General features: G+C 38.1%; 1 protein-coding gene across 1 annotated transcript; it reads left to right on the top strand.

Annotated features, from left to right (window-relative positions):
* Positions 1–10,186: 10,186 nt before the first annotated feature.
* ELOVL7 (ELOVL fatty acid elongase 7) lies at positions 10,187–23,675 on the top strand. The gene is made up of 7 exons (XM_074166182.1): positions 10,187–10,280; positions 12,664–12,854; positions 15,208–15,288; positions 15,697–15,753; positions 17,526–17,631; positions 20,510–20,646; positions 21,880–23,675. Exons 1-7 carry the CDS (start codon positions 10,217–10,219, stop codon positions 22,081–22,083), a joined length of 840 nt encoding a protein of 279 aa, XP_074022283.1. The 5' UTR covers positions 10,187–10,216; the 3' UTR covers positions 22,084–23,675.
* Positions 23,676–24,674: the final 999 nt, after the last annotated feature.

The following is a 24,674-nucleotide window of genomic DNA, read 5'->3' as shown; positions in this document are numbered from 1 at the left end:
GTCTCCAAACAACAGTGCAGTGTACCTTCATGGGTTGCATGACACTAGTACTCATGCGTATATTTTGTAGTGATGAGCTAGGCCTTTCATCGTGCTGAAGAATGTTGATTTAAACAACAACAAACACACACACACCCCCTCACACGCCCCCACCCACCCCCCAACCCTAAGACTTTTATATCTCATTGCATACCCCTCAGTGATTTGGAACCTTCAGCTGCAGCTGTACAAATTACCAGCTCCGGACTGGAAAGATTTAGGATGTGGCAGTGTAGTAGCTTCCTGGAGCACTCCAAAAAGCACATTCACAACAGCAGTTGATGTGCCAAGATTGAACGTGGGAGTGGCAGCTTTTTTTATGATACTGTCAACGCACTTCCTTGGGTAGGGGGAGTGTTCTGAGACTTCAGTTGAAAAACACGCTTAGCATAGATTTCCTCTAAAATGGCTTTTGTCACCCTAAAGCTCTGCCATCCGTTCTGGCTGTGCAGCAGTTGCCTGTGTCACGCTTCCCTGAGTTCAGGGTTGTGCTGTGTGGGTCCTTGCAGAAGAAGGTGCCGACACAGCTGGTTCCAGCTTTCTTCTGAAAGAGCCTCCTAGGGAGGCTGCAGTCGCTGCTGCTGCTGTTTACAGCGCTCAACAGCATGTCCGCTATGGAGGGTGCAGTTGCTGATGTTTACAGTGCTCAACAGCATGTCTGCTATGCTGTGTGGTAGCTTAAACAAAACAAAAAACCAAAAAAAAAAAAAAACCAAACAAAAAAAAAACCCACAAAAAAAAGAGGGGGAGGGAAGGGGCTGTGTGTCAGTCCTAGGTCAGCCACCTTTAAGATTTATGCCTGCCTAATGCAACGCAAGCAAAATCGGAGCAGAAGGAACGCATTATTTTGCTGCCTCAGATATCAGCCCGGGACCCAGAGGGGTAGGTAGGCTGAGCAAGTGGAAGGCGGTGGGAAACAATGGTAAAGGAAATCAGACCACGTCAGCACGAGTGAGTGGTGTGGGAGCAGCTCGGCTTTTCTAAATTGCTGCATTAAAGAGAGAGAATGAAATACCATGTTGCAACTCCACACGGGTGTTATCAGCGTTACTACTTAACTAATATTCTGAACCGAGCAAGATTACAGCTGGTGCAATAAAAGTTCTGTAAAATGACATTGACTTTGCACCATGGCAGTGACAGCAGCTGTGTTGAGTGTATGTTATAGTCAAGACATGACTGTAAAAAACACTTCCTTCTTTGGTAATGATGAATATTTTTCTCTTTACTTGCTCACCTCTTCTTTCTTAAGGTGAATATGGTTTTCTTAAGCTAATTAGATTTTTTGTTTTTTGGTCTCTTCTTCCTATGAAACTCCTTTCTGCTGTATTTTCACATTACAAAATACAGCACCGTCTCCCTGTCTTTGTCCACTACAGGTGGAAATTTTCTGCATTTATTTTTCCCCAGCGCTGAATAGCTACAGGTACATTACCATTAATTACTTGGTTACAAAATGACTTTGGAAAAAAGCAGGTTTGTCTGTTTTTTTTCTTTTCCCTCCCCCTGGTATTAGCTAGATTAGCAAGATGTTACCTGTGTAGCAAGTCTTGTTCCCATTTGTTTTAAGGAGTAATCTCTGAAAGCTGAAGCCTAGCTCTGCATTTCTCCTTTTGTTTACCTTGCATGGAGTGCCCCCCCCAGCGACTATTTAATGACAATCTACGTCATTACTCTATTAAGTGATAGGTAAAATCAAACGAAGTTCTTTACCAGTTCTTGGTAGCCAATTGCTTCCATTGTAATTAATTAGATTTATGAGATTCTCATAAGCAGTTAGCTCATATACATTAACTCTTAACTGTTAATGAGGATAGATGATATGATGGAGCCAGTTCGGTGACTCAGCTTGCTTGCTGAAGGTCTCACTCATGTCGCTTTCGCATGAGTAACTTTAATCGGGCAGGTAGATACAAGCAATAGTGCTCATAACTGGAGTCAGTTCTAAGCTATCTTACCTGGAGGTTCAGGAATGATACACACTTTGGGTAATGGTATCACAGTGAAGGGAGAGCTTTAGACTTATCACAAATCTTGGCAATGTCAGTTGTGTCTCTGTTTCACTTGTGGCCTGCCCTTTGCGGGGTATACTGGGAAGGTGTATTGACAACTGATATGAGGATGCTCTTATCTTCATTGCATATGCTTCAGGTTAAAAGGGGTGTCTGGTAGTAAGTTGAAGAGTCTTATCAAAGCATTCAAATAACTACAGTGTGTACTTAAACCAAGCAATCTTCATCACCACAATGAGAAGACATTAAACGTCACTAGTCCTATTTTGTGGATGTCTACAAAGCCCGTTCAAAGTCCGTCTCCTAAAATGCAAACTTTTGCCGTCATCAGACATCTTTGATCCCTCTAAATTAAAGTACTTAGCACTTGCACTCCCTCTGCCTTTTTAGACCTCACCTATAAACTGTGTCTTAAAATACTTTCTTAGCAGGTTAAAAACCCCCCGGCTGTGCTATCTCTGCAGAGCAGGTAAATACCATTCCTTACCCCTCTATTTCTTTACAGTTTTATATTCTGGTTTGCTTGGTTAGTAACAATGTGTATTACGCACTATACAAATGCCACAGCTGTAAATAATCCTCATATATATTTATCATAACTGTCCCTGCTGTAGAGGGGAAAAAAAACCCAGAATGGGTAAAAACTCAGCATGTTATGAAGATTTTGACTTACAGAGGAGTGAGCAGGGAACACTGAGTGTATGAGCTAGCATGATTGTGTAGTGCAGCTGAAAATACTAGATTGTTACTCTTGTCTAGCTGCTGGTTCTCATTTTGTGAAAACCTGTTTAAAGTGACTGAAAACTTAGTTGATCTGGCTTGAAAGAAAAATTGAAATGCTGTATAAAGTTTTCTAGTCACATATTAAGCAAGGAGGAAAAAGGAGAATCTGTTAAGTCCTTTGGGTAAGGAGATTAACCTGAGTCGGATACGGCCCAATTACTAAACCAATACCTTGTCAAAGGTCTTTGATAAGGGTAATGATGTATCATTTTCTAATGGAAATGAGGTTGCATTAATAAAAATAATTGCATCATAGGTGAACCTTATTTTGGCTTCTAGGTAAAAATGGTCGTGCGATACATGCCACCAGGCTCACTGTGTAGGCAGGGCCAGGTGATTTTGTGAGCTGGTCTCACTGAGCTGGAATGAAACTTAAAGGGGCCAAGTGCAAGTCAGACACTGGGGGGCCAGCGAGAAGAGCTTCTGTCCTAAGCTGGGTCCAGGAGCCACCCACTGCAGCAGAGTGAGACCAGTTGGTTGCAGTATGGCTGACATGCTCTAGTAAAGTGTTTTTGGTAAAGGCAAGGGAGCATCGATAACAAGTTCAATTTCTAGGAGCTTTTCCCTCTGCTTATGTATCTGCCTTTCTCTGAAACACTGGGAATTCAGGGAAAGAAAACTGGGGGAAGATACACTGATGTCTGTGGTGTTCACTTCCCAAGGGAAACTGGGAATCTTTTCAGAGGCCTGCCCAGAGTCTTCCTTGTACTTGAGTTAAACTGATAACTGAGTTCAGACTTGTAAAGAAACTTCCTTCCAGGCTATGGTTGCAGGGAGTGTTGTATTTGATCTGTCTTTTGATGTGATGTGGGACATCAGGCCCTAGCATCACTTTCACGGGCATCACTGCAACCCCAGGTGATGCATTTAAGATATTTATGATATTGGTGATGCCAGATCTTTTCCTTCCTTATGGTAGCACAATGTAAATTTTGTGTCTTCAGTTCTTGTCTTGTAGTGCATCCCTTGTGGCTTGTAGTGGATAGAGTGATGACTTGCTGAGGTGCAGTGTGTGAACTTCTCGACTATGGATCTAGTACATGGTTGTCTATAATTATACAAGACTGTACATGATGGTCCTGTGTCCTCCCTACATGATTTCAGTGTCAGCTTAAAGGGATCTATGACAGGGCTGCTGCTCCCACCTTTCTCCCTGACTACAGCATCCCAGTTCACGTGTCTCAATGTTTCCTTTGCCCGTTCAGGCCTGTCCAGCTTTTCAGGTCAGAGTTGATTGAAAAATAACTTTTTTTCTCAGAAGATTAAGCTTTCAGCTGGATCAGTGAGCAGCTGTGACTTATTCAGTGTTCACCCTTGCGGTGAAGTCTGCAGTATCAGTTCTTTAACAATTTATAGGCAGGTGTGGAACAAGGTTCAAGTCGGTCTTTATTTTAGACAGCATCAGAATGGGAAATCCCTTAGTCTGGCAGAAAACCAATACAAAGTGTAAAATGAAACATGTTTTCACTAGTTCTGCTGCCTACAGACTGATTTATTCATGTAGGTGAACAACAGATTTCATGCTAGTTTAAATAGCAAGGCATTAAATAAACAGGTCCTGTGTAAATATGTCAGTAACGGTGACTACACAGGGTAAGTATGAGATCTTTTATCGAATACTACCAATGGGGAATTTTACAAGTAGATTTTTTAATATAGTTTCTAAACCTCTTTCCTCTGTTTTTAGGATGCCCACTTTTTAAAAAAAGGAATTTATATTTATTTTGAAATCTGCTCTTTACTCCCCATTGTCTGCTTTAAAATGTATACACAGAGATTATTGATGCATTCTAAGCAGTTAAGATTTGTGTTTTAAAATGGACTGGCTTCAAAGACAAAGTTTGAAATTTAGTCAAGGTAACAGCTAACTAATACGTATCTCAAAACTTGGAAATTTCTCTGAATACCTCTTGTTGCATAGAGTGACCTTGCCTGCCTTCTATCACTCGCTTGGGCAGAACTGCCATCTAACAGGAACAGTGTTTACAAGCAATATTATCAAAGAAAAAGAGAAGGCCACCTAATGATAAACAGCATGTAGCCAACTTGTCTTTGAGATTAAACTTTCAAAAAATGGGCTGGGTGGCTGAGAGAAGGCGAAAAGGATGGAGAAGGTGATGGAAACTCCTCTCATGGAAATCTGTAACAGGTGACACCCAGCTAAAGTTTAAAACTTTGTTGCAGAATATAGGTGAGTAATCCATGTAATGTAATAGGCAGTTTGTATTTGTTTGCCAGATGGCATAAGGGAGTAATGTAGTTAAAATAACTGCAATTGTGTAAGCACACAGCCTTGGGAAATAGGAAGGGCAGAGCTGGTATTTCCCAGGTAAAGCTAAAGATATGATCTGTGAAATATCCTGATTAAATTATCTTCTGAACTTCAAGAGCAGAATTAACAACAGTACACCAAGTGATTCTGAAACATGGAAGTTTCATAATTGTGTCTGAATATGTAAGCCGGTATTACTGTCATTTCCTAAGATATCATTTTGAAATCAAATCTGCGTGGGTCAGTTCTTCTTGCAGAGTCTCCCCATCTTCCTACGGGCTCTGTGGGGTGGAGGGTCCACCTGTTGTTACGTGCTTGCCAGGCCAGGGCTGATGCCCCAGAACCTTCGCTTTTGGGACCTGCCTTGGGTGGAAAATATCCTGTTGAAGTTTGTACTGTATCATCATATTCTCCAGTCTTATGCTAAGAGGTCCCTGTAAAAGTAACTTGTCCGTCTTTCTAATAATTAGCTTCGAAGTGTTTCAAGTTCCCACTGACTTTTACAACTTGTTTTCTGGACTGATAGAGCTTACATTGGATTGTTTCATTTCGCTTGGTTTTCTGTCAAGTTCTTTCGTTTGCTTGTTTGGTTCAGTAGCCATCAACATAAAACACTTGCTGTAAAATTACTGTTTAAAAGCAAATGTTGATATTTGTTTTAATATTTAAAAACTATGTAGGGGGAATAAATAAGCACCAAGAATGGCAAATATCTTTCATGTGGGTTAAGCAAAGGAATGTGAGAAACTTCTCATTTAAAAATAAGGAATGTTTGAGGCATACCAGTAATTCCCATTACAAGAATCACTAATAGTTTCATGTGCTAACAGAACTTGAGCACTTCCAACAACTTATTACCTACTACTTGTCATCGTGAGGCATTCTCATATGGTTTGCTGTGGTATTTGTGGCATTTTTGGCTGGTGAAAATGATCTTATCATCTACCCTTACCTCTCCAGTAAAGGTAATGGTCCAATTTGAAATGGGTTCTCCCTACCCATACGCCTTAACTCAGCTGCAGTTAGTGGGCTCTGTCTGCTGAGCTGCAGGGGAGCAGAGGCCAGCAAATGACTTTGCTCTTTTAGCACAGCCCTTTCCCTCATTTGCCTTTACTTACACGCCCTATTTTTAAAATGGTAAAGACACACTTGTTTAAAAGTATCTTCAGAAATTATATTATCACAGCTGGCTTGAACCTAGGTGCACAATAATGCTTCCATTGACATTTTAAGTATAAAGAAAAGAAGAAAAATAGCGCTTATTTCTTTTTAAGGCAGAGTACCTTGCATATGTTTTTGAGGTGATTTCAGTGCTTGTTTTTCCAAATGCGTGTGCTTCAGAGGACCACCTGTGTCTTCTTTAGAACTTTTTCAAGCTGGGCAGACTGAACTTAAATGACTTCATTTTTTAAAATTTGTGTAAATTGCTTCTAATATGTCATTTAAAATAACCTAGTTTTGAAAAGTCGTTTGCTAATGTCACTTCAATAATTTTGAGAGGTTGCTACAGTCTAGAAACTCTATTTTAAAAAAGAAAATTCCCTACTGTTAGTGCATTTTAGTTGCATTTTTTAATTTTGTTACAAGCAGAAAGTGGAAATGCCAATGTGCTGATACTGTAAGTATGGTATTAACAGGTATGTAGACTAAATGTATGTTTTCCTGATTGAACTGTGGCTAAATGCTTAATGTGCAGATGAGTTTACAGCATGAAGAGCTAAAGCTGTGGATTTAACAAATGGCCTTCTCCGCCCCCAAGTCTTTGTCCCTTCAGGCCAAATATTTCCAGTCTCACATTTAGAGGATAAATCCTGTAGACTTAAAAACTGCCAAATGTTATGGAGATTGTATTATGGTCAAAGCTTTATCAGGTTACTTCTTAACAATACAGCTGTACTATAATTTTTTTTAAAGTAGTCTTTCAAAAATATTTTGCTTTTTTGCTGAAGCACAAGCTAGTTGTTTGTGTATGGGTACATGAGGTTTTTTTACTCCTCTTTTTTTTTAAAAAAAAAAAAGCAAGCCTTGATTGTATTATTTTCCTGTACATATGAATTTGTGTGTGAAGTAATAGGATAAGTCAAAATACTTTTCCTGCTGCCATTAACCTTACTTGTAGGTGGTTAACAAAAAAAACCCTCTGAAAACCTAACATTAATTCAAACAATTGTACACAGAAATGGACTTCCAAAGGAAAACTAGGTAGCTAGTTAAGAAAATAACTGCTCTTAGAATATTTAGTTTTAACTTATTTTACTGTGCTTGCCATTAGATTCAGAATAAACAGTCAGTACATCTGTGTGCTGTCTGGCTGGTACATCCTTCTCTCAAGGACAGTAACTAAACTGCAAAAACTTTCAGAATAAGTTTAGCAGCTGCTGTGCAGTTATATCTCGCTTGCTGGGTTATGAACAGAAAAGAACCCTTGTGAACAAGCCTCTACTGTCTTAGCTATTGTGAAATGTTTTAAAGGCAGAAGAGCTGCAAGTGCTGGGGTCAGGAGAGGTGGGACAAATGCCCCTCCATCAGTATGGCAGGGGCTGGGAAACACGAGGATTCGTTCTTGTCATCTGCTGCCTTTCTACTATGAGCAGAAGTGGCCTATTGGAAATCGAGTCTGGTTCCAGATGAAAAGCTTGCTTTTGGTCCCAATGCCTACCAGACGTAAAGGCTGCTATTTAAACACCAGTGGCGCGTTTGTCAGACTCCTAATGCAAAATGAATGCAGTGTCGACTAGTCTAGTGGATGAATGTAAAGAATTCTGTATTTGTGAGGATGCAGTTGTCAGGATGACAGCTTTGCACTGTAAGAGGGAGGAAAAGTCAATCAACACCCTCAAACCTGTAATTAATAATAATTCATTTTGAGGCAGCATCCAAAACAGAATTTTCTGGATTTTTGAGAACATGTTTTGAAGCAGTAGTTTACTTGTTTAACATAGGTTTTGGTTAGCATATTGAGCTAGCCCATCTGAGTTCCAGTAATATCTTCATTCGCTTGAGAGCAGGAAGACCAACTGGCAATGAAATCAGCAAACTGTTTTTCTTGTTGAATTGCTGATTAAATGTATTGTGATTATTTGTATTCAGTGACTATATTTTTATTGAAATATTGAACTATACTGTGCACAAGGTGTCTGTAGGCTTTGGTAGAATATTGTTATAGCTGCTGAACATGACATGTTTGCCATGACTTGCCTCTTGATAGACTGCTCTCGTGAGACTGAAATGGGCAGAATACTGGATTTTAAGGATAACTTATTGTAATCAATCTATTTTAATAAAATAAATATCCATAAAATACAGATTTTTAGCACTTCCCTCCGGCAGCAGTCACTTACAGCTGAGTTGCCTGGTTGCCATAGTCAGACAATCTGAGGTACCTCATGTTCAAGACAGGGTTGGGTCTAAAACATTTGATATATCCATGGTTTATCTTGCAAAGCGAGATGGCAGGGTTAATTATAATTTTTCTCTGACCTTAAAGTCCTTTTCTCTTGTGTGATTGCTATTGCCAAAAGGAAGAGGGCCACTCAAGTTTCCATTAGAAAAGGAAGAGGATGTCCTCTGCTCCTTCAGATTTTGCCAGCACCTTTATAAACATAGAGCTTTGTAGCAAACGTTGTAATATGAACATAAGGCATATGAAAATGGTCAGCATAAAGGCAGTGACATTGCATTGGGGAATGCTGATGCTGGAGAATGGTATTTCTGGAAAATGTGAACTTTAAAGAGACTTGCAGAGGGAATATTCTCTGAACAAGAAATTCATGGTGGTTTCAGATGTACAGACACACAGGACAGAAGTGCAAGCAAAAAAACAGGTGGGTAGCAAAATGAGAACTGGGAAGAAGTAGATGAGATGAACTCTGATGGAGGCAGGCTGTGTTGCATCTTGTGATGAAGGGTGTGTGTAGTGTACTTTGAGCTGCCTAAAAACTCCTGTGAAATGGCGTTGAATGGGAGGTACTTATAGAAGTGGAGATAAGGGTGAAATTATTTTGCAGGAGAGTTAAGGTGAGGGCAAATAGGAAGACGATAGTGGGGGGGGATCTGAGGAGAAAGATGCATTACCATCACGAGGGCAGAACTAGGTCTCCAAACCCACAGCTTGCTTCACCTGGAGGAGACACACAGGGGCAGCCAGAGGAGGGGAGCTGGTTATCAAGGTGCACTGCAGCCTGGACTAACAACAGTGAGCACAGTGTGAAGAAGACTGCACAGGGGTGTGGAGAGAAATCGCATGGCAAAGTGAGACACTGAGTGGGAATAGGAGAGGAACCCTTCAAATATGTTGGGATTTTTAAAAAAGTATTTTCTTGGGGGGAATGAGGCAAGGGAAGGGCTGATGAGTACTTGATTTTGAAGCAAAAATCAGTATTCATATAAGCGTATTTCTTTGAAGAGTTTTACATATGTGGGTGGTGCTGCATACAAACTGGATGTGCTGGATAATTTTTGTGAGTTAATGGTATTACCGGTGGTACTATGACGCTTCATGATCCTGATGTGGAAACAGTTGATTCATCAGAGTGTGATTTGCATACTAATTATAACATAGCTAATTATTGTGTTTAAAAGGAGTATGCAGACGTATTGGCACCTTTTCTCCTTCCTACCTACCTTAGAAATACTTCTCAGTTAGAAAAATTGAAGTTTTTGGGAGTAAATGTTGCAAAGCTGAACTTCTTCACATATCAGTGACTTGGGCTTTAAGTGGAGATGGCAATAAAATTAATTAAAGCAGCTGCTCTTTATTTATATTTTCTCCTTAACTGTAACGGTTAACCACAGTATGGTTTCTTGAGATAACACTTTATGGCATAAAGGCACCTTGTTTGGTATGTAGAGATTACAAAATCATATTGTTGAGCATAACAGCTCAGCTATAAATTAGCATCAGGCATAGTGTGATGTGGTCAGTTAATGCTCCCTGATCTGTATTTCACACGTGGTGCTTGTTAGCCCTTTCTATATTTTACCATTCTTTTTCATGAAAATATTTTCTAAAATGCTTTACTGACCTTTATTTGATTAATTATAAAAATCCGTATTTCTGTTTTGCTTTGTTTTCCTGCAGGCAGCATCATAAAATTTTAATCAAGTGAAAATGGCCTTTAGCAATCTGACATCAAAGGCTGTACTACTGTATGATGAATGGATTAAAGATGCTGGTGAGTCATTTAAATGTAAAACTTATTAACTTTCAATAATTTTGAATAGCAATGTGTAGCTATTCTAGGTGTACTGTTTATCAACTTAAAGTAGCTTTGTTTTCTTGTAAATGTTTTTAAGACTTGTGAGGTTACATACTGACATTTTTAACCATAAAGAACCAGACTATTTCTGCTTTTTAAAAAAGAAAAGAAAGCAAAACTGAGCTAGTTTATGGTTATAACCTCAGACTAAATAAAGTGCAGACAGTGATTCTTCTGTAAGAATTTCTGGCGTGTGGGAAAATATAGTTTGTTTTTCTTGTGCTACTGAACATAAGGCTTTAAATCTTTTTCATTACTGAACAATGGTATTTTGTCAGTTAATTGAGCTAGGTGTATGGTGTTACTGTATTTTGCTTTTGCAAAGTAAAAGAAATAAAAACCCTGGTAAGTTATAGTATCTTGAAAAATAACTCTTGAAATTAATCCTCAGAATACTCTGTCACACTTCTGTTTTTAAAAGGAATGTTAGCCTCTTGTTGCACCTGGTATGAGGATTTTAAACACGCTTTGCTTTAATGTTGTTCTGCGGTTCTGCATGCTTACCAAGAAATGACAGGAAGATCTCAAGTTTGGGATTAAAACCCATCTGTTTCAGTGGTACCCCTGAGTGTTCCTCACCACGGTAGGCACATAGTGACAGGGATTACCAGATTCCTGGGCAAAAACTTGAGAAGCAGTTCAGGTTTGATCAATAAAATTACTAATTTATTTTTTCCAGTATAGCTGAGAACCATTTTTCTCATTTGGTAGAACCACATGCAAGTGAAAAGGGAGTTTTATCAGTATAACTCATGGAGTGAAGTGGATTAGGATGGAGCTGGGTGACACAGCATTTCTGCTGCAGTGTCCATGACTTCAGAATTTGAGTTCCTTGTCTCCCTCCTACCAGTACTTGTATTTGGCATCTTGTAGTGTACTGCCAGTGTCTGGACATGGTTTTCTCAGGATCTGGCTGGGAAGACCAATGGGAAAGTTTTGGTAGCATCAGTGCAAGGGGTGGATGCAGAAAAAGCAGTCAGTTGTGAAGTGCTGGTGATTCTTTTGCAGTGCAACACATACAGGTGCCCACTGTTGTGGTTCACAATCCTTGTTGGTCTGTGGGCACCAGCACAGGGCACATTATAGGCTCTGAGCAGCATTATAATGTGCTTTCCTCCTCAATCTGTTTTAAAACTTCCAGTGGCTGTAAGCAACATCAGAGGGTCTCAGGGGTGATATGTTGTTTGAATGCTATGGGTTGAAAATCACTGACTTAAGACATTTGATGATGAACTAAGCACTTAACAAGAACTGCAGTAGTGTAGTTTCACCCCCAAAATACAGCATCAAACCATGAAAGCAGCAATTTACTGAGTCAGGAGTTAAGTTTGGGATCATTCAGAAATGAATCTTCCAGAAGTCAAATTATAGAAATTAGAGAAATACATATTTTTAAAAAATACATGAAATTCATGTCAGTTCTCCTGCTTATGGAGAAATGTTGAAGTCTTTGGTGAGCTCAGTGATGAAGCACAGAAAGGTGCAGTGGGATCATGGTGAAGCTCAGAAGGAGCGCGCGCCAGCCTCAGCTGCTGGGAGAGTGAGTGGGAGCAGTGTGTGCGTAGGAGAAGGACTCTGCAATACTTCTCTCTGGGATAACTGGAGGGGAACTTGCAACACTTCTGCCATTTGGAGGCTTGTAATATGAAAGTGTGTTCTGTGCTGCTGTGAAAGTGGTGACATGTATGGACTGAATAGGCAGAAGCCTCATGTGCTAAGCTATAAGCACCAACTGATGGGACAGAAGGTTGTCTAACATTAAAATCCCCATACTTACTACATCTAATGCAGTACTGCTTATAAAGCTCAAGAACCTGGAAAAGTGGGGCTAGTCACCATCTGTGACTTGAGCTTGTGAAATAAGGTTCATGCTTTTCCAGAAGAATGAAGTCTCAGATAGAAATGCAGCTTCGGTGACCTACTCGTGCGTTGCCTTCCTGTGCTGCCCTGAGAGTCCTGTTCATGTGTGAAAATGTGGACTTTTCATGGAAGAGAGCTCTAGACTGAAAATCAGGTTTCTTATGTGTCTCCTCTTCGTTATCTGTGAAGAATAAATGCACAAAGAAGCATTGAATCCTACAGGTGCTAAATCATGTTATCCAGTTGGTATAGATTTGAGGTGAATGGAGTCTGAAACGTGATCAGTGACAGCAAAACCTAAAGGGTTAAGAATTAAGTACCTTTCTGTAGCCATTTTATTTAATAAGTCATTTATTTAATAAGCCATTTAGTATTTAATAAGTACTGGAAAGATCAGGTTTCTTTTCTGTTCCCCCCCCCTTCCCCCCCTCTCCTCTAGATCCAAGACTGGAAGGCTGGCCGCTCATGTCTTCACCTTTTCCAACAACCTTTATCATTGGAACCTACATTTATTTTGTCACTTCCTTGGGACCCAGACTCATGGAAAATAAAAAACCTTTTGAACTCAGGCAGATAATGGCATTTTACAATTTTAGTGTGGTAGCTCTCTCTATATATATGACTTATGAAGTAAGTACTACTTTTATTTTTAACATATTTATATGTTTTGTATCTAACTTTTGCTAACTCTTGCTAACTATTAATAAATGCATTAATATAATTCCTATTATGCAATTCTCAAAAAACTGTTATTCTGATTGTTTTAGTTACATTTCTCCAAGCAATATGCTAAACTGATTGAGCTGATACTTGAAAAAAGGGAATAATTCATACCTAGACAGACAGACTGTAAAATATTCTATGTGTAATTATGTATAATTTACAAAATCAAAAATCCTTATAACTTACTGAAATTCCCCAGGCTCTGGCAGCTAAACCAGACTACATCTTTTTCTTAGTCTTTTGTAATTGTTTCTGTCTTACTATGTGATAGTCAATACTGATGTTTCACACACTGTGTGGAGTATGTTTACTATAGAATAATCTTCAGTTAGATCTGCCTTTTAAAGGCAGAAGATAACAATATGTAATCTGGGGATCCTCACCAGTAAAAGAAAAAAAAAAAGAACAACAAAACCAACATGAAAAAATTTAGCATTGAGATTTTTTTTTTTTCTCCCCTCCCAGAAATGGTAAATGCTCTTTTTCTCAATAGGAATGTTGAGATTTTGCTGTATTTCTTAGCTCAAGTAAATGTTAGACTTTCAAAATGGGAAAGCCTGATGAGTTGCGTAGGGTTAAGGGTTGAATGACCTAAAAATCTGTAACCATGAATGCGATAGACTAAGTAGAAGTTTTAATTTAGAACCAGCTTTTAAGCCTTAAGATAGATAATATCTATTGTTTTGGGGTTTTGTTTGATTTTTTTTGTTGTTGTTGTTTGGTGCTGTGTTTTTTTTTAAAGTGTAGCTATTTAACAGTAGCATTGTGTAAATGATAGCCGTGTACATTTGCTTAGTGAAACATCACTATGCTAGTACTGACCCTTTTTTTGTTAAATCTGGCTATGTGGCTATTTTAGGTGTGGCAAACTGTTAATGAAAAGTTGCCAGATTGTCATGCCAAATTGGCAGGATACCTTTCTTTCAGCTCAATTTGCAGAAATTTCATCATGAGTTACAGTGAACTGCCTGACTTTTTTCTTTTAACAGCACTCTACAGGCACTGCAGCAGCAGCTACTGTGTCATGACTGTAGGGTGGAAAGCTCTGTGTTGTGGGCAAGATGCACACATTTATTATTTACTCTTTGATTTGAAAAATCACCAAACTTCCTTTTGTGATTTAGTGATAAGTTTGGTTTTAGTTATAACCCTCAGAAACAACAACAACAAAAAACCCTAAACTTCTGTTACCCAATTAATCTGCTGTCAAGAATTCCGTGTTACAATTTAATGAAAGAATGCATGGATTGAGTGTAACAGATTGAATCTCTGCTATTGTCTGGCTCCCAGCAAAAAGCCGATTCTTTCCCACTTTGGATCCAAGCCATTGGGTGGGTGCTTAAGGATTGTGATGTCTTGGTGGTGTTTCAAATCTTGTTTTATTTAAGCAACTGATTCTTTTAAGAAGTTTAACCTCTATTGCAGTCACAGACTAAACCCCTCAATCTGTGAGGAGAGCTGAACCTCCTGTTGTGGATGATGATGATCAATGGATGAGAAGCACTTCATAAATAGATATAAGATGCAGTAGTCCTAGTGGGTGGTGCGGCAGTGAGCCAAGTGTAATATTAACAATGTTGCTCTTGTCTGAGCTTTAATATATTCCAAGATAAAAGATTAAATTATATTTGTTACATAGAGTCCTTTGGTTATGCTGTGCTCTTGACTGTAAAACCCCAGCTTCTTATCCCTCCTCTCACTGAAAGACTCATTGAATCATGCAGTTTAATTAAGCAAAATTTTAGAAACTAGGTTACTAAAAATATAGTACATATTGATACTTTTCTTGTCTTTAACAATACTAAGCCATATTTTTCTGTTGTGATGGTTTTCTTTCAGTATTAAAATGTTGTCCTGGTTTCTTTTCAGTATTAAGACATTTGGCCGTGATAGCAATTTACAAAAAATTTCAAAATGTTTGATTCAGTTTTGTGGTCTGATTTACACAGTAAGTTGCTTTTCTAACATTGGTTTTGAGATGCAGCTGTTTCTCCTCTTTGGTTACTAATGCTGAGGTAATGGGTGTAGGAAGAAAGTTCTTGTCTGTAGGTGTGGTCCTGGAACTAAAAATTCATTAATCTGCAACAGCAGAGGATTTTATGGCCCACACAGAGGTGGATGATTGACAAGGTTGCTGATTCAACAAGTTTTTAATATTGTTTTCCCCTCCTGCTTGCTGATTGCAAAAGTAATCCAAAATTAATGAATTTTTCAAAAGACATAAAGTAAATCTTTGCCCTTTCCTTTTTCTTTGCTCCAGTTTCTTATGTCGGGTTGGGCCACAGGGTACTCATTCCGGTGTGATATTGTTGACTACTCGAGGTCACCTACAGCTCTAAGAGTAAGTTGCTAAAAGCAAAGCTGAATTGTCATGCTACACTGACTTTATTTTTGGAAATGCTTTTTGAACAACCAAATGCACTGCTGTAGAGTGGAATGCACTAAATGGAAATGCCCTCTTGCATAATGTAGAGCATGTGAGTTAACTGGAGAGTTGATTGCTTGGGGAAAAAAAAGAGACAACGTATTTGTTGCCCTGTTCTTCTTGGTTTCAAAATTATTTCCTCCTGTTTAAAAAAAAAAAACAACCCCAAACAATCAAGACTTAATTTTCAATATTTCTGTCAACATTGCGACACCACTTACTTGTCCCAATACTTTTTTTATATAGTTACTTATTTTTCCTGCAGCTGCTTAGTTTTATGTGTGATTATTATGATTTGACAGTTTCTGCTTTTTGCTCTTGCAGATGGTACGAACTTGTTGGCTGTACTACTTTTCCAAGTTCATTGAATTATTAGACACTGTAAGTATTTGTAGCCTAATAAAAAGTATTTGTAGCCTAAAAAAAAAAGTAGTGATGTTTCCTTTTCACAGGAGAAGAACCGGTGCTGTTGGGGGCTGAGAGCATAAATTGCTCTTTATTTAGCCCTCCAATCTTCAGTTATTGGAATACCATCAAGGTGTTTACCCTTATTATCTCTTCTTGTCTTTTTGTCCATTTACACTGTCATTCCTTTATTATCAGGGAAAAAATGCTAATGAGGGAACACACCTTTAAAAATTTAGGAAGTCCTGACAACTTGTCTTAACAGCTGAGTACGCTAACCTGTTGTGCTATGGCAATGCTTTTCTCCACACTGCAGATAAAACATGGTGTTGATCATGTTGAATTTTTTTCCCATGTCATCTTCAGATTTTATCTTCCACATCCAGAATGTTTGCATCAGCAGCTCTGAATACAGCATAAATTGCCGTACCTACATCCTCTAAGTTCCCTTGCCTTCGTGGTCACTATAGATGTGTTCGATATCAGGAAGGCTCTCTAACTTGTTTCAAAGAAAGTCTGAGCAGTGATGCATTGAAGCAGAATGCAGACCTCACTAACCACCAGCAGCCGTCTGTCTTCCCTTCCTTCCAAGACTGACACCCAGCAGCAGTGCTTTAGCTATTCTCCAGCCAGCTTCTGACTGTTGGAATCGGCTGTGATTTCATTTGCCTTGCTGTGTGGGGCGCAATAGTGGTGATTCAGGAGCTGACTCATGAGTAGTTAGGATGTTCTACACCCTGCAAGCAAAGTTAGCCATCTAGCTTTCATCTGCAGATACTCATGATTCAACACTGGAACATCTTACTGACTGAGCCAAATGGAATGGCAATGGAAGGTCCAGGAATGCTAAAGCTGGAAAAGCTTGACAAGTTTAGTCTCTTATTTACCTTTACTACTCATTAGTTAGCCTGCTCCTTTTTAATTAGTCCTAGGCCTGAAAAATTCTTTTTTAAAAAAAAAAAGTGTTTTGTTTGAATCCAACCAATCAGGTATCTGTTTCTCAGCAGGTTTTTGGTTTTATTGCAAAAGTAATTTTGCTGTATTTAAGTCAGCTGTTTCCAAATGTTTTCCCTGGCACGCCAGACTTCTTTTCTTCTGTGTTCCTTTGCTTGTCATCTGATACTACCCTTTGCATGACCTGACTTCTCCTTATGGTTTTCTTGTTCTCTGTTCCCTTAACACTTACCTCAACACTTCCCTCAATGTCTGTCCTTTAAAAAGTGGCCAGTCAATATTGATTATGAATGCCTATGTATTTTCTGTCCAATTTTGCCCTTTTCCAAGGGTAGCTAAGTCAGTGTTCATAATAAAGTGCTATTTCTCTAACTTAGTATTTTCTACTGTCTCTGTCTGTTGCTAGTCCTCTGGTTAATCTTCTCAAATGGCCTTGCCTTAGTAGTCCAGGGGACTTAAAATCTGGTGCTTCTAGATACTTCTCAATCTAAGCAAGTCCATCTTACACTGTCTGTTGCACATGTAGGTGATGGCTCAATCTTGGACCTTTGCTTTCAAAGCTTGCCCTGGCTTTTGAGGCTCCACAGGTGGATTTTACATACTGGTTTCATTTTTTTTGAAAACTAGCCTGCATATCCAGAGCCTCAGCTTCCCTTCTTCTCCCAAGACTGCAGCTGTGAAGAATTTTTAAATTTATAGTAGTGAGCAACCAGCACTGATGCATACAGTTTTCTGTAAGTATGTTGGGCTTGATTATCTCATGTAACATTCTGTTCATTGAAAATCTGTTTCAGATATTTTTTGTGCTGCGTAAGAAAAACAACCAAGTTACATTCCTGCATGTCTTTCATCATTCCATCATGCCATGGACCTGGTGGTTTGGAGTCAAATTTGCTGCAGGTAGTGGAGAGAGAGTTGAAGTTGAACATACCTTCTGGTAGTAAAAGTTAACTATGCTAGACAAAAATATTTAAAGAACAGAATTAAAAATCTTGCAAACATCATTGTTTTTTTAAATTTAGATGTCAGCAGTATTTCATGGAACATCTGAGATCACCATAATTACTTAAATGGGTGGGGAGTTCTCATTTTTCCTACTTGACAGCATTTTGTGCAGTGTTGGTTTCTTGCAGGGCAAAAAAGGTTCAAAGGAGGGAGCTGTATATAAGCAAAGAGCATTATTACATGATAAAGAGATGTAACTGTAAAATCAAAAGTGCTAGGGAAGGCACATGAGGCAGATACCTATTGAAACAACTTCAAAGCCATTTGTCCCCCTGAAATGTAAGAACTGAGTTGGAAGGGAGGACTGTGTTCTAATGTTGTTTTTTCCTGTTTAAGAAATTTTTCAGGCTTTTTTTTTGCAGTCATTTTTACTGGCTTTAGGTAGAATAATTGAGGTTTATTTGCATCTAATACTTTGGCTTTCACAAAACTACAGAAATATTTTCTGGACCTTACTTCAGAAAATTATTTGAATTGTGCTGAATTTAAAGTTTTTGTCTACTTCTAGCTTACCTTCACTTTCTCCTTTCCTGCTCTGTATGTCTATGCATGCATCTTCCTATGCTACATTATTGGTGTGCACCGCTAATAAGTACAGCTTGCCATGAGAATAGCCTGATAAGCACGGAGTGGAGAAATGCTGTCATTTAGTATTCCATCTCTGGAAGTGGTAGTGGTGAATGTTCTTTTAGGAGTTTCTACTAAGAAATCAGTTTAGTTTGTACATGTTTCTTCACTCATGTTCTCTGGCACATTTTTTTTTTTCCTCCCAGAAAATTGGTGATGAATTGATGAAGACAACCATTGCTTATTAAATCTGATCTGTTAGTGTCTGTTTTATGAATACAAAAACAAAACCTGGAAGCAGTCCAGAAGATTCATAGATGAGATCTTTTGAACATGTTCAGTGTGCAGATTTTCCTGGTGTATAAAAGGATGTCCTTCTGCTGTATTTGTTGAGTTTCTGTTATTAAGAAGCTGGTGTTTTGGTGTCTTCATAATGTCTTGGTTAAACGTTGCTGAGTAACTGGTATTTTAAGTTTATGATGAAATTGTGAGTAGTTTTCTCAGCATATAGTTCAGTGTGCTTTATAGATTTGCAAAAAAAAAAAAAAGGGCAAACCAACTGCAACTAAAAAAACCCCACAACCCAGCAACTAACAGTCCCTCCTCTTCAACCTTGAAAAGTTTCCATTTATAGTTGATTAACTTTCTGCCTTTTATCTGGACATCAGATCTGTATACCAGCTACAGGCTTCTGATTTTGCGTCAGATTCAAATTTCCCATGTGATAATTCGACAAATACTTCCAGCAAAGTGTGCAAGAACTGTTTTGTCCTCTGCTAATAATAGTTTCTCGTATTGATGCAGAGCTGTGTTTATTCCTACAACTCTATTGCTTATCTTTGTACTAATCTTTCCAAATATAATTCTGTTTGATAACTTAAATTTTTTTTCCAAGAATTTCAGTCCTGCTTATGATTATCTTGTATTTGGTTTCATCACTGTCCTTCTAAATAGTGGCATTGATCAAGTTTTCAACTTGTTTGAAAAAAAAACAAAACAAAAAACCAACAGCTCTGAATGGAGATTTTTCTCTGATCTGATATTGCCATGAAATTGTAAAATGGTGCTTATGTATCATGTTGCTTTTTGGAGCATATTTTTGTACTGCTGATTAGGTTGTTTTTTTCTTTTGACTATTCACTGTGCAAGCCAAAAAAAGTATGTACATTTGAACTGTAAGAACACTCAAATTATTTTTAAAAATACAAATAGCTAAGTTTCAAAGAAAGTTTGCAGTCACAGCTGGAGGAGTTATAATCTGTCGAGCTGGAAGATGTGTGAACTACTAAGATCACAAAATAAGTTTTATTTTTAACTTGAATGATTCTTAATAGGAAGTTGGCTTTTCTTCCCCTCACTAAACCTCTGCTTCTACGTCATCTTGTTTTCTTCCTAATGCTCAGTGTTTTCATGTTCATATTTTTCTTAAAAATACTTTGCTGTCTGCCACTTTTTGGATCTTTTTTACCTATAATTTCTTGTGTTCTTTAAAATAAATGTCTTTGATAAGGGTTGACTAACTCCATAGTTTATTAAATGGAAAAGGAAGTATTTTCTTACTTGCTTTGTGAAATGTTCATATCTTACCAGCTTTAGTCGTGAGTTTTCCCCAGATGGGGCTACTTGGCCTTAAATTTCCCTTTCAGTCTAAGTATGGTTTCAAGATGGACCATGGATTTGCGAGACCCTCACTTAGGTCATGATTCCAAAAAGTTACTGTCCAAAACTGTGATTCTTTCCTTGGGAATCTGGAAATCTGTGCTGGGGAGAGTGTTATTACTTATCCTCCAGAACTTTGCAAAGTTCATCATGATGTCTGAAAAGAGGTGTAAAACAGGAGGAACATTATTTCTACTAAATTTCCTGCATCTCCATCGTGTATATGTTGTAATAAAAACTAATAAAAAAATGAACCCAAAGAACAAAAAATACCACTAAATCCTTTTACATATATTTAGATCAGCTATGTTTTATTGCTGTTTTGGAAATGCTTAGATAAGCCTTTCCTGAGAAAGGAGACTGATGCGATCCCTCAGAATTGGTGTTAACCCAATTCAGCTTAAACACCTTGAGGGTTAATCAAAGTTTGTAGGTTTTGTGGTATGTGTTTTTTTTCCTACCCCAACCCAAAATGAAGTACTAGATCCTGAGGTAGCTTTTTGAATACCTCATGCAGTAATACTACTATGTTTTGTTTTTTCTACAGGTGGTTTGGGAACATTTCATGCTTTGCTGAACTGTATTGTCCATGTTGTCATGTACACTTATTATGGAATCTGTTCTTTGGGACCAGCCTATCACAAATATTTGTGGTGGAAAAAATACATGACAACTATACAACTTGTGAGTAATTTTGTTTGACGTAAACAGCTCCCAGGAAACTGACTGTGGCTAATACAGGCTTCATGCAGTAAATTTATACTTTTAGATACGTTCATGTGTGTAGTTTGCAGTTGGCACAAGGTTTACTTGTGTTTTAACTGAGTGAAACAAAAGTTGTGAGCTCCCCTCAGTTATATGCTTAAACCTGCTAACTTCAGCATTCACCGTAATCACAGATTTAGACACATGGGCTTTTCAGTTATGCAGTACTTGGTAAATGTATTTATAAAACTCATTGCCTGTGTAAAAATGATTAGAATGTAATTTTACACCAACAAAACATAATTAATGTACAGAACACGTGACTAGTAATGAGGAAAGGGGAAAAGTAGTTTTTCTTTAGCATTTCGTATCTGCTCTTTCATAAAATATAAGTTTACAGAATTTTCCTTTCCTTAACTCAGAGCATTAAAAAACACTCTTGCAGTAATTACATTGTGTTTTATCAGCATTAGATCACTTTCAAAAGGTTACTGCTCTAGGTGCTTTTTCATGCCTGGCTTTTTTAATAGCCGGATTCTCAAAATTCAGCTTCTGGCTAAACAATTTGTTTGTTCTGAGCACGGATGCTGATGGAGGAGGGAAGGCAGCAGGGAAAAGCAGCCATGGCTGTCTGCTTGCACCAGGTCTGGTGTTAATAGAGTAGTTCGTGTAACCACTTGTAACTCTGAACAATTTAGCTTGAATATTTATAACTTAAAGTCTTTTTGTTTTGGCGTCACTACCAGTGGATTATTAACTTGGAGTTCATGTGGAAATTTATTACTTTTTTTTTAAATCCTCCATTAAATTTCTTTGGGGGACCTGTGGACCTTAGTGTCTCATACTAGTTCTTTTAGTTTTCTGCATAATTTTTCTAAAAGGGCCTCCCATTTGCCACAGGTCAAACACTGCTCATTCTTCTCTGAACCAGCCAGGGCAGACTCCCGTTCTCCTAGTATGGATTTCTCAGTGCTGCTTGTAATTAGTTTGTCCCAGGACTTCTCTTGCTTTACTCTGTGAAAATGTTTTTCAGTGGAGTAACATTTTTGGGAGGGAGGGCCTAAAGGTGCATCTCTGTCACTTTAAAAAGCCTCCTCCCAAACATGCTCTGTTTTCCTGTGTGCAAGTTATGCTGAATCTTTTCAAACTTCTGTAGCAAGTATTTGTCATTTATTTTAAAAGTATTTTTCTTTTTTCACCTCTTTCCTGCAGGTCCAGTTTATTATGATTACATGCCATATAGGACAAATCTACATCATGGATGATTGTCCATACCAGTATCCAATTTTCATGTTTATTATTTGGCTATATGGCTCTATGTTTTTAGTCTTGTTTCTCCACTTCTGGTACCACGCTTACACGAAGGGACAAAGACTACCAAAGATGGCAAGAAATGGGATCAACAAAGATCAGTGAAACTAACTCTTGTCTCAAAAAACAAAGAAGTGTATATGTCAATGTGGAAACTTGCACTACTTGACAATCAAGATATTTAGGTGCACACACTACACAGTGTATATTTTGTATGTTTTCTTCCAAAACAGAATTTGTATTTTTACCATAAGTTATTTGGGATTCAGAATTTGGGGGGTGGGGGGAGCAGTGTGGATCTCGGATTTAAAAAAAAAAAAAAGGTGTTTTTTTCAACAACTTATTCATGTTTATCCTATAAGAAATGAATGGATAGATGATATCTATCTAGAAGATGCATGAAAATAAATATATCCATCGGGAAAACTAAAATGTGTATGACAAGTACTGAGTACTTTGAACACTGAGGGGAAAAAATTACTTCACCTTAAACGTTTTAAGTTGAGACTGTCGGCTGCATTTTATTAAAAGTATGAATCTTCAGTAAGTACTGTTTATAGAATCTAAGGCTTATTATTAATATAGTTAATACATAAACATTGTTACACTTGTTTATGAACTATATTACTTTAAAGAAAAGAATGTATGTTAATCTGTCAAGGTATGGCGTTTCATTTGAAGATCATAGATTTTTGGATATACTGTCTTTTACTAATATAAGATAATTCATTTCATGTTTTACTCACTTGAATGTTATTCTAAATGTCAGAAAGCTACTAGTTTGAGGATTATCAGAACTGTCTTGTAGTGTAGTGATCAAAACATCTCACTGATCTGTTCACCAAAGTAGCCTAATATACTTATTATTCAATGTATCTATGGATATATTTCGATATTGGTAGCCTAAGCTGTTTAGGGAGGGGAAAAAAATCTTGTAATTCAATAGCCAAAATCGTAGTCCTCAAGTTTTAAAAAAATTTTTTTGATTGAAGCCTAAATGTCACCTAGCATGATTGTACTGTACTCTATTTTCTTCCATTATCTGTTGAAGTACATGCCTAGAAAGATTTTCTGTTAGTTTTTTTTCATTATTATTATTGTTTGGTTTTTAACAATTCAAGGTTAAAGTTTCTCCATTAATAGCACCAGTTACCTTGTCTGGAACTAGACAAAAAGATATGTGCCATTCTCTGAGCCGCTGAGGGTGGATCTGGCAGTGGTGACTGGGCATGGTTCCAGTCTGTGCAGTTAACTGGTATGTTGTTTTCCATGGTTAGGCAGATTGTTATGGCCACACATGTATAGAAATTAAAGGACCTAGCTAATGGTATGCAAGTTGCATTTGTACTACACAAATTTATTAAGGAATTGGTGCATGTAACAGACCTGTAAATGAGGAGTTAAGGTGTTTAAATTAATGTTACTATGAAAAGTACTGGTTTATATTACATTCCCTACTAACAGAAAAAAAGGTTGCGATATTTACTTTGTGCTTGATCTATGTGTGGGATTTTTTTGGGGCAGGTTTTCATTTCCTCCCTGATGTACAGTTCCAAGACAGTAAGTTTTGCTACCTGAATACTTTTATGGGGATACTGACATTTATAGTGCACTGTTAATGCTAAAAGAATTTAAACTTTGTCTTGGACATGAGTTACAAATGATTTGTTATGAGATTACATATGAGTCTTCTTTATAAAATAAATTAAAGATAAAATTATATTTTATCTTTCCATTATTTAATCCCTGTAGCTATCAACTGTCATGGCAGATTGAAATTAGATTCCCAGAAAGGATTTGAATGGCTTGAGATGTAAATTGCAACCCCTTAATTTTAGATGCTTGATCCTAGAATCCTCAGGGCTGAGTTTCACCTCCCTGGCAGTGCACAAAGAGAGGTGCTTTGGCACAGAATCTAAGACAGCTGGGGTGCTGATCAGTGGCCAGACGTTTTCAGTGGGAAATGCAATCACTGACTCTGAAGTCCCAAATCCTGCCAGCTTCCAGCCTGTGTGCATGCCCTCGGTTTCCAAAATAGGGGGTCATCTCCTAGGGATAAAGACCTGTTGCTGGTTTTTCAAACAGAGGGAAAGGATTTGCCTCTAATTTATTTTTAAAGCTTGAATGGTGCCTACTTTCTATATAATAATTTATTAACTAAGTACTGATGAAGAAAGTGAGGCAATTCCGTTCATTTAGGCCTTCTTGAGCCTGGGGGTTCAAATGTGTTTGGGAAAGGCTGCAATAGCTAGTCTGTAGTGTAAGATGAATGATGCTACCCTCTGCACCCATGCTGCCCCTCCTGCAGAGAGTATGAGGGGCCAGACGCTTGTTGGTTTGGGGGTGAGATCTGCAACTGATTCTTCAAACCCGCTTGGGCTTAAGTAGGAGCTGAGAGCACACATGGTCAAAACAAAGCAGCTCTGCAGAGGGACAGGTGCTGAAAAGAAAGGAGCCAGGAAAAACTTTCCAAGTCCAGCAGCTGCACAGTAGCCAGCTGCCTCCAGCATCAGTTGTTTGAGATTAAGAATTAATAAGCAGGAGCAGAAACTAGAGATGCTAATCATTCAGTGGGCTGTCAGCAAGTGCCATTTCAGATGCCTACTGCATAATTTCTTGCACACTGGTTTAGTTTTCTGTAAATTATGAAGCCTTTGGAGAAAGAATGCTTTGTTTCAGTGAGTTGTATGGATGTA

This window comes from Numenius arquata, chromosome Z, assembly GCF_964106895.1.
Source record: "Numenius arquata chromosome Z, bNumArq3.hap1.1, whole genome shotgun sequence".
Classification (NCBI taxonomy): domain Eukaryota; kingdom Metazoa; phylum Chordata; class Aves; order Charadriiformes; family Scolopacidae; genus Numenius; species Numenius arquata.
The sequence above is the reverse complement of the archived record's forward strand: the minus strand, read 5'-3'. Positions and strand labels throughout refer to the sequence as shown.

Coding starts and splice junctions, on each gene's coding strand:
- ELOVL7 (XM_074166182.1), top strand. CDS start 10,217: ATGGCCTTTAGCAATCTGACATCAAAGGCTGTACTACTGTATGATGAA. Junction 10,281..12,663: donor TGAATGGATTAAAGATGCTG/GTGAGTCATTTA, acceptor CCTCTCCTCTAG/ATCCAAGACTGGAAGGCTGG. Junction 15,754..17,525: donor TCATTGAATTATTAGACACT/GTAAGTATTTGT, acceptor AATCTGTTTCAG/ATATTTTTTGTGCTGCGTAA.